Source organism: Rattus norvegicus, chromosome 19 (assembly GCF_036323735.1).
Source record: "Rattus norvegicus strain BN/NHsdMcwi chromosome 19, GRCr8, whole genome shotgun sequence".
In the NCBI taxonomy this organism is placed as follows: Eukaryota; Metazoa; Chordata; class Mammalia; order Rodentia; family Muridae; genus Rattus; species Rattus norvegicus.
The window spans coordinates 40,195,967-40,206,034 of NC_086037.1; the positions used below are offsets into that span (position 1 = coordinate 40,195,967).

At 49.5% G+C, this 10,068-nt stretch overlaps 1 protein-coding gene across 2 annotated transcripts; it reads right to left on the minus strand.

Moving 5' to 3' along the window:
• Nucleotides 1-288: 288 nt before the first annotated feature.
• On the minus strand, nt 289-9,864 carry Farsa (phenylalanyl-tRNA synthetase subunit alpha). 2 transcript variants are annotated; one of them, NM_001024237.2, is made up of 13 exons: nt 9,657-9,857; nt 7,974-8,111; nt 7,791-7,889; nt 7,584-7,702; nt 5,382-5,474; nt 5,172-5,300; nt 4,979-5,094; nt 2,018-2,102; nt 1,828-1,927; nt 1,558-1,726; nt 1,389-1,466; nt 1,126-1,240; nt 289-685 (listed from the first exon to the last, which is right to left on the minus strand). In NM_001024237.2, the coding sequence occupies exons 1-13, from the start codon at nt 9,801-9,803 to the stop codon at nt 547-549; spliced, it is 1,527 nt and encodes a 508-aa protein (NP_001019408.1). In that variant the 5' UTR covers nt 9,804-9,857; the 3' UTR covers nt 289-546. The 2 variants fall into 2 exon arrangements, 1 of the variants encoding a protein (NP_001019408.1); XR_005496619.2 differs by lacking the exons at nt 289-685; nt 1,126-1,240 and having other exon boundaries at nt 1,808-1,927; nt 9,657-9,864.
• Between the last annotated feature and the right edge of the window lie 204 nt (nt 9,865-10,068).

Sequence of the window (10,068 nt, forward strand, 5' to 3'; positions counted from 1 at the left end):
GTCTCAGAGGACATGGAGTGCTCCTAAAGATGGCACTCGAGATTGTCTCCCATAAGTACCTCAACAGACACACACACACACCATCACACCATTAACAGTAAGTGCTCAGTGGAGCACGGAGCTGGCTCGGACTGACTGGGACCTCTTAGGAGCAGACCATGGAGGATCTAAGCCCGACTCCCGAACTGCGCACCAGGAACCATCCCCAGCTTTCTCTCCACCAAGCACTGAATGGAACCGGGAGTGAGGCCACACCCACGAGTCACCTATTGAAATGAACGACAAGAGTCCTAACAAAAGGCACCACCCAAGGGAACGTGCCCACTTTATTAAACAGCTAACCTGTAGGGCCCAAACCCATCCTCACAAGCAAACTACACAGACCACTAAAAGCCACCACAAGGAACCTGCTCCCATAGTTGGAACCCTACCCTTGGGGTGTGTGAGGCAGAGGAAGACAGCTGGCCTCACGGAGGCCTCATAAATACTAGGTCACTGCTGCGGGATGCACAGGGACTAGACAGGGATCGCTGGGGCAGCCTGTTATCATGCAGCCTCCTGTGTCTTTGAGGACCTGGGCTCAATGTCCAGTCGGCACACGGGGCTGTCGTATACCATCTGCAGGTTCACCTTGTGGCCCACCAGCTCTCGGATGTTATTGATACCATATTTGATCATTGTTGGGCTGACAGGGGAAGGAACAGAGTTTAACACTAAGTCAGATTAACTTCTGCTTCTCAGAGGCTCCCATCTTTCTCAGAATGAATGCCAAAGTCTCCCCCACGGTGAACATGTTGTACCACTGGCCCAGTCCTACCTCCCATTCTCCCCTTGTTCATGCTTAGTCTAGCCTCAGAGCCCAAGTACTGGCTGTTCCTTATCCAAGCCTTGCTCTGTCCTCTCTATAGCACTTTCTGTACATTAACGCTCTGGCCTTCTGAGTCTCCTGATTAGCCATGCTAACCGCCCTTCCGTTCCCACTAGGATCCAGGTTGCAAGTATTAGAGAAACGTGCCCCAGTGCTCACAGCTCAGGGCCAGGCACAGAACACGGCATTCCTACCAGCACTGCTGGAGGAGTGAACAAGTGAATGAGTCGATGGAACCATCCTAGGAGGGTACTCACCGCTCCAGAGAGAGACCCCAAGCAATGACAGACACATTCTCAGGGAGCCCCATAGGCAGGAGCATCTCAGGGCGGAAGACTCCAGAGTTGCCAACTTCAACCCACTTCTTTAGACCTGTGGGGACAAAGGGAAAGCTAGAGTGTGCATCTGGGCGATACTGCACAAAGAACAGGAAGATGCAGTAGGAGACTGGCAAAGAGGGTGACCCAGGCCCAGTGTGAGGTCCCTCAGACCTCCCTCTGCGCCGTCTCCCATCCCTGACCTTGGTGGTAGCTGAACACTTCCATGCTGGGCTCTGTGTAGGGGTTGTAGGCCGGCTTGAAGCGCAGCTGTGTGATTCCTGTAGGGGTTGGCCAAGACAGGCTGATGACCTCAGAGTCACTCTCCCAGCCCCCCAAACACTGCCTGCCTGTATTGGCTTGACTGCTCACCCAGCTTGGTGAAGAACTCCCTCAGTACACCCATGAGGTGGCCCAGGGTGAGACCATGGTCAGCTATCACACCCTCAATCTGGTGGAACTCGGCCAGGTGTGTGGCGTCCAGCGTCTCATTCCGAAACACACGATCAATAGAGAAGTACTTGGCTGGTGTAAATGGCTTCTGGGGAGGAGGAGTGATAGCCAGGTCAGGCCTGGCCCTGGCCTGGGTCAGAAGGTCTATAGGACAGTACCAACCACCCACCTGCCCAGGACAAGCTGCACCTTCTGGGCTAAACGGTAGAGGGCTCGGGCGCTGGCTGCTGTGGTATGTGTGCGAAGCAGGTTTTTCCGGGCCTCTTCCAGCTTCCAGGTATACTTGTAGCTTCAGGAGAAAAAGCAGGATGTCTGCCCTGAGGTCCTGGAACTCCAGCATCCCGTCCCTCCCCTCTCAAGAGTCCTGCTTCTGCCTCACCCTTGTGAGCCGTAGCCACCCTGGGAGTGGGTCCGTTTCACCCGCTGGACATAGTCCATTGGGAGCTGCAGGGCCTCGGCTGGATCTAGGCAAGACAGAGTCATGTGGTCAGCCAGTGAGCACCTCTCAGAAGCCACTGCATGTCAGGCACTGCTCCACGGAGGGTCCTGTGCCATAGCACTCAGTGGTACCTGCTGGCACTCCTCAGTTGATGACCTTCCCCTCTTCCAGAAGCCACTTCCCCTTCTTCCCTTTTACTGTGTGAAAGCCCAAGTTTCCCTCTGGTTTTGACACATTACCTCCTGCTCTGGTCTCCTCTCATTCCTACGTGACCATGACCTGCAGTCACAGGGCCACCAACTGACATTTCAGCCTCAGGACCTTTGTCCTGACCTCTGTCTCTCTCCCTTACTTCCTTGTCTTTGCTTTGAGACTTGATCTGACTGGCCCTGAACTCAGAGATCCATCTGCCTCTGCCTCCCAAATGCTGCCACTAAAGGTGTGTGCACCACATCCAGCCTTGCTAAAGACTCAAGCAGCACGAGCTTCCAGCCTTCCCTAGTTCTATAGGCACAACATTGCTATCTCCAGTGATTTTTAACCCCTTGTCCCACTCACAGATTCCTCAGAACTATCTAGTCAGGAAGTGGATCTCCCTGGGGTGAAGGACTTCTGTGCTACTCAGGCTATGACTCAGCTGACTCTTAGCATTCAGGAGGACTTTCAGGGAGACGTTGCTCAAGAAGTATGTGACTTCCCCCAGTGCTTCCTGAAACCCAGGTCCTTCCTCAGGTTTGGCAAGTGTTCATCCACTAACATGCACTTCCAGAAGCAAATGAGCAAAACATTTTTTCTTTAACAACTTAGATTTAGTTCCTGAGTAAGTCTTTTGCATGTAACAGCTGTGTAGCCTTAGGCAAATGATGTTCCCTCTGTGCCTCGGTTTCCTCAACTGTAAATGAGGGGCAAACAGTATCACTTTCTGTAGCTGGAAGGTTTGGAACAGCGGAGCAGATGAGTTTTGGGTACCACGACAATGGGCACTTAGGGAGCTTGCCTGTCACTTCAGAGGGGAGACGACAGACAGTTTGAGAAGTCACTCGTTTCAGAGGGACTAAGGACAGTGAAACAGGGGCTGGCCTGTGACAAGGGACAGAGAACTTGGAGACAGAAAACTTGCCAGCATGCAGGAGATCCCACCCCTAGCAACAGCAGCATGCGCCCATGCACGCATGTGTGCACACGCACGTACAACAAATAACTAGTCATGGGGGCTCACATGTGTGATCCCATCATTCTGAAGGCTGAAGCAGGAGAACAGAAGACACTTAGATCAATCATGGCTACATAGTGACTTGTAGGTCAACTTAGGCTATAGAGTGGGACCCTGTCTTAAACAACCAAAATAATAAGGGAAAATGTCTTAGCACTTCAAAAGCTGAGACAGGGGGCTGGGGATTTAGCTCAGTGGTAGAGCGCTTACCTAGGAAGCGCAAGGCCCTGGGTTCGGTCCCCAGCTCCGAAAAAAAGAACCAAAAAAAAAAAAGCTGAGACAGGAGGATATGAGTTCAAGGCCAGCTTGGGCTATAGTGAGGGACTCTAGTTGAAAAAACAAAAAAGAACAAAAGAAGTTAAAAGTGGAAGTGATGGGCATGTCCAGAATTAAGGACAACACGCTTCTTATTTAATGGCTTGCTTTTATTTTTCAATCGTGTGTATATCTGTCTGTGTGGCTGTGTGCACATGAGCTTGTTGTGTGCCTGAGGAGCCCGGATGGCATCAGATTCCTTGGAACTGGAGTTAAAAGGCTGTTGTGAGCATCAAATACAGGTGCTGGGAACTAAACTAGGGTCCTCTGCAAAAGCAGCAAGTGCTCTTAACTGCAAAGCCTTTTCTCCAGCCCACATATATACTTCAGTTTAGTGAAAAGGATTCTGGCCCCAAATAAACCTTAGAGAATTTACATGATAGTGAGAGGAGAGGGGACAGAACCAGGGTGGAATTTGATTATTTACTTCTTTATTTATGCTACGGACAGATAGAATACAGGTTCCAATATGCCACACTACAGTCCTTAGGTGGCATTAAAAATCTTAGACATGAGGTCAGGCAGTGATGACACATGCCTTTGATCCCAGCACTCAAGAGGCAGAGGCAGGTGAACCTCTGATTTCCAGGCCAGCCTTGTCTACAAAGAAACCCTGTCTTCAGGGAAAAAACAAAACAAAACAAACCTGGGACACTTCAGGCATAGTGGCACATGCCTTTAGTACAAACACTAGGGAGGCAGAAAAAGCTGGGTACATTTTTGTGAGTTTGAGGCCAGCCTGGTCTACATAATGAGTTTCAGGACAGCCAATAGAATTCTGAATAAAATGAAATAAAATGGGTTGGAGAGATGGCTCAATGGATAAGAGCACTGACTGCTCTTCCAAAGGTCCTGAGTTCAATTCCCAGCAACCACATGATGGCTCACAGCTGTCTGTAATGAGATCTGATGCCCTCTTCTGGTATGGACAGCTAGACTGTACTCATATGCAAAATAAATAAATATTTTAAAAATGAAATAAAATGCATACCTTTGTGTGCATTGTGGCTACACCTTTAAGCCTAGCCTTAGCAAGGCTGGGAAATCCTTGTGAGTCCAAGGCCAGCCTGGTCTACATGAGCTCTGGACTAGTCAAGGCCACAGAGTGAAATCCTTTTTCTCTATAAACAAAGAACTCTGGGTGGCTGCCTTAAGCTGACAAAGTCCCACGGCAGGTCCGGCAAGTTTGGAAGCAGAGACTAGGCACAAGGAAGAGGGATGGCAGTGGAGGATGGGACCAGCTGCCAGGGCCTGGCTGGCCACAGTGACTCTGGACCTCATTTTATGAAATGCAATATCCCTTCCGTAAAGCTTGACTTTATCCAGACTTGAGGCTTCTGCTACTGCACTGGCCAGGCTCGCCGGCTACCCACCTCGCAGGAAGAAAGTATCATGTTGGTCACGCGCTGGGTGCTGCTGAGGCTGGAAGAGTGCATCAAAGTTCCAGAAGGAGCTCTCGATGAAATTGTCCGTAGGCATCTCTGTGAACCTGCAGGAGACATGACTGACTGCTCTGCAGGCCTGTGTCCAGTAGCTTCCAAACCCCACCCCAGGCCGTGTGCTCACCCCATCTCCAAGAAGATTTGTCGGAACTGGGAGCGGACCTTGAGTAAGGGGTGCAGGTGGCCACTGTCTGGGAGCACACCACGGGCAGAGAAGTTGTAGGGTTTGAAGGGTCGGTCCCTCCAGGAGCCACTGTGGGGAGATACAGGGTGCAGAGACATGAGGAGAGCTGCCCAACCCTCCCCAACATCCTCTCCCCTCTCCTCGCCCTACCTGGAGATCATCTCTGGGCTCAGCTCGGCCTCCTGCTTAGACACACTTGTGCTGAAGCCCTTGCCCTTGCTCACCCAGTAGGTTTTCAGGATCCTGTGAACAGAGGAAGAAAAGAGACACTGCTATCATCTCGAGAGCCATTGGATGCTAATCCCAGAACCAACTATAAAGTAACTCTGGTTTTAAGTTGTTGATGTTTTAAAAGATTTCACAGATCCCACACTGACCTGGAATTTGCTATACAGTCAATCATGACCTAGAACTGGCTCTCCTAATTCTGCTTTCTATATGCTGGAAATACAGGCCTATGTCATACCAGGATTATGTGGTGCTAAGGATCAAACTCAGGACTTAGTAGTGCATAGTAATCAATTAAGCTCCATCTCAGAACCTGCCTTACTGGTTTTTTGTTTGGTTTGGGTTTTTTTTTTTTTTTTTTTTTTTTTTTGGTTTTCTCTGGAGGGGGTCAGGTTACATAGTAAACGCTGATGATGGTGGAGGTTTTAGGCATTACATGGCAAAGTGCCTTTATCTGCACTTTTTTTTTTTTTTTTTTTTTTTGACACAGGGTCATCATGGAGCCCTAGATGACTTGCAAGTCCTTTGGAGACCAGGCTAGCCTTAAACTCACAGATCCACCTGTCTCTGCTTGCTCTCTGTGGTGGGAGAGTGGTGTAAGACACTCTGCAAGTATCTTACAAAACTGAGCCATCCCACTAGTTTTGTCTTTACTTATGTGTATTATATATGTCTGTATGTTTGTGTGAATATATAACACATGTGTGGGTGCCTATGGGAGCTAGAAGAAGCTATCAGATCTCCTGGAGCTTTTCCTCACACAGACCTTGGAGCTAAAGTGGCAGACAGTTGTGTGCTGTCAACATGGGCAACAGGAACCTAAAACAGGACCTCTGGAAGAGCAGCAAGGGCTCTTAACCACTGAGCCATCTCTCCAGCTTTTAAAATATTTTAAAAACTATCATCACATTCACTTATCTGTGTGTGTGTGCAGCTCTCACATGTGGAGGTCAGAAAACCAGTTCGAGAATCAGTTCTTTGCTTCTACCATGTGGATCCCAGGGATGGAATTCAAGCTATTAGGCTGCGACATACTGAACTGAGCCACTGAACTACTTTTCTAGCCTTCATCTCTCTCTCTCTCTCTCTCTCTCTCTCTCTCTCTCTCTCTCTCTCTCTCTCTCTGGGTTTAGATGTTTTATGTAGCCCAGGGTGGGCTTGAGTTCTGCATTATTTATTGTTTTCTTGATACTGTCATTTGAAATTTTCTTATTGGGCCACTTTCCTTCTACCTATTCATACATTTATTTGTTCTATAAATAGTGATAATATAATTTATACCAAAGTCCGTCCAAGTAGTGATGCATATGCATACAGACGGACATGATATCAAGAAAGTATTGAGAGTTTATTTTGGGTGAGGATCCGTTATTCCACAACCCCGTAAGAAGTAAAGAAGCTTAGCTGGAAAAGGCCAGGTGAGTTGGCCAAGTCTGCATAGCTAGCAAGTCACAGAGCCTAGACTTCCATCCGGCAGCTCTACGTCCCATGGCCTCAAATAGTTTTGTTTTTTTTTTTTTTTCCGGAGCTGGGGACCGAACCCAGGGCCTTGCGCTTGCTAGGCAAGCGCCCTACCACTGAGCTAAATCCCCAACCCCTCAAATAGTTTTTAATAGGTTTCACTCTGGAGTCCTGGATGGCCTGGAAGTCACGATCACCATCCTAGCTGCACCTAGTCTGCCTCAGTATGGCTTCACTTGAGTGACACATGAGCAGGAATTTAATTGGCTGACTTCCTGGAAGGCATAGAGAAAGCAGCAGGTGCGACAAGAACCAAGACTGAAGGGCTTCGGGAGCCTAGCACACGCACTCAAAACCCTGCATGAGGCTGGGTGTAGTGGTGCAAGTCTCTAATCCCAGCACAAGGGAGGCAGAGGCACGAAGATCTTTGCAAATTTGAGGATAGCCTGAACTACATATCAAGTATTAGGCTAGCTAGAACCACAAAGGAAAACCCTGTCTCAAAACCAAGGACCCAAGCAACAACCACAATAACAAATCCTGGGCAAACGGGGTGTGGTGAAGACTGACAACAGCAGCAACTGGGTATGGGCGAGGCGGCTCTCTCTCTTTATCCTCACAGCACCACACAGATAAAAGGGCCTAGCTGTGGCAGCCACTCACACTTCGGTCAGCAGCTTCCTCTTCCGGAGCTCATTCCTTTCCTTTTCAGCCAGCTTCTCAGCCTGGCCTGCCTGGACCTGCTGCAGCCGCCTCTGTACTTCATCCTCTATACTGTCCACCTGCCGCAGGACACGGGAATGAGGGCTGGTGTCTGCTCCACTCGACCTCTGCCTCCCGCCTGCCTGGCCATTTCCCTACAGGACTCACCACGCGGAACACCCGGGGCCCATCGGCTGCACTCTTGTCCACTCGGATCCACTTGTTGGACATGGCCTTGCTGAAGCCCACCTTGCCGCTGGGCAGTTGCTAGGGAAGTGGGATTGTGATGAGTGCTGTATCTCAGGCCATTTGCATCCCATCCCCTCCCTAGACCCCAGCCCTGGGCCCTACCATGAGCTCACTTTGCACCAGGCCCTCGAGAGGGATGCTTCTAAACACACGGGCCTCATGGCTGCCCTCCCGGGCAATCTCCTCACCCTCAGTAGTCAGCTCCCAGCACTTGGTAGAACGAAGCTCGGCTTCAATGACCTGCGGGGAAATGAGTGGCACGTGGGTCTGTGTTGTTCAAAACCACCACTACCCTACAACATTGGGCCAGAGATTCAAAGACAGCCTCAGAGCTGAAGACCTGCCTTAGCAGTCAAGACATGCATTGCTCTCCACATAGGGTGGCCCACAGCCACTGCTAACCAATTCCAGGGCATCTAACTTCTCCAGCTTCCTGGAGCATTTGCACTCACCTGGTACATATGCATGCACATGTGTGCATGCAACACACACACACACACACACACACACACACACACACACACACACACACACAAATAAACCAGAACCTTTTGTGATAGACCACACCTTTAATCTTAGTAGTAGGGAGGCAGAGGCAGAGGCAGAGGCAGAGGCAGAGGCAGAGGCAGGTGGATCTCTGAGTTCAAAACCAGTCTCCTCGGGCTGGAGATGGTTCAGTGGATAAGAGCACTGACTGCTCTTTCAGAGGTCCTGAGTTCAAATCCCAGCAACCACATGGTGGCTCACAACCATCTGTGATGAGATCTGGTGCCCTCTTCTGGTGTGTTTGAAGACTGCTACAGTGTAGTTATGTATAATAAATAAATAAATCTTAAAACATAAATAATAATAAAAAAACAGTCTGGTATACTTATCAGGTACCAGGCCAGTCAGGGATACAAAAATGAGACCCTACCTAAAAAAATAAATTAAATTCAGAGGCCAGTCACAAAGTTATGTTACATCTCAACTTTACATCATCCCATAGGGTGGGGGAGGAGAGAGGGCAGAGAATGGAAGAGGGAGAGAGTGAGGGAGGACAAGAGAGGATAGGTAGCTCCATTTTCATTCAAGACCTTGCTTTGCTATATCCCAAGAGGGTTTTGAACCCCTGGATCCCTATCTTCCTGCCTCGTTTCCTCCAATTTTGAAACTATCAGTTGCATACCAAAGTCCTTAGCTGAAATAACTCTTTTTTTTTTCAGATTTATTTATTCTTTTTTTTTTTTTTTTTTTTTTGGTTCTTTTTTTCGGAGCTGGGGACCGAACCCAGGGCCTTGCGCTTCCTAGGTAAGCGCTCTACCACTGAGCTAAATCCCCAGCCCCCAGATTTATTTATTCTTTTAAATTTACATGCATGTGTGTGTGCCTGCATGAGTTTGTAAACACTACCTGCACTTAAGTGCCTAGAGAGGCCAGCGGGCTTCAGATCCCCTGGAGCTGTGATTAAAGGTGTCTTTGAATTACCTGTGAGTGCTAGGACCCAAACCCAGGACCTCTAGAAGAGCAGTCAGTGCTCTTAACCACCGAGCCATATTTCCAGCCCTGTAGACAAACTTATTTTGTTTTTGGAGACCGGGTTTCTCTGTGTAGCCCTGGCTATCCTGAAACTTGCTCTGTAATTAGACTGGCCTCGAACTCAAAGATCCACCTGCTTCTTCCTCCCAAATGCTGGGATGGATGGCATGTACCACCATCAACCGGGCCCAGACCAATTCTTTTTAAATGCAATAATGGGCTACAGCTATAAAAGCGAGGTCGGCCAGCAGCACGCGCCATACTCACTTCACCCAGAGCCTGGAGGCTCTTCACAGCGCCCACCACTGCCTGGTGCTCCACGCCCAGCTGCGTAGCCAACTCCGCGCTGTCCAGGCCGCCATCAGCTACCTCCAGCCTCCGCAGCAACTGCTCCAAGACGGGATTATCCGCCATGGCTATCCCTAGCGCATTTAACGTGTGTAGGCCGCCGGACGGACTAGGGAAACCGGAACCGGAACCGGAAGTCGCGGTGGAGCATGCGTCGCCATTTTTAATGTGGCATAAGTACGGGCGATTTGGGAGCTGGCCGTCGCCATCTTAAGTGTGGCAACTGCGCCTCAAATGTACCTCAGGATGCTGTATGTAGTTTGACCAAAGTGACCTGTAGTTAACTAGTGAGATAAATTTGATGACTTGAAGGGCGAAAGTAGTTTTCTTT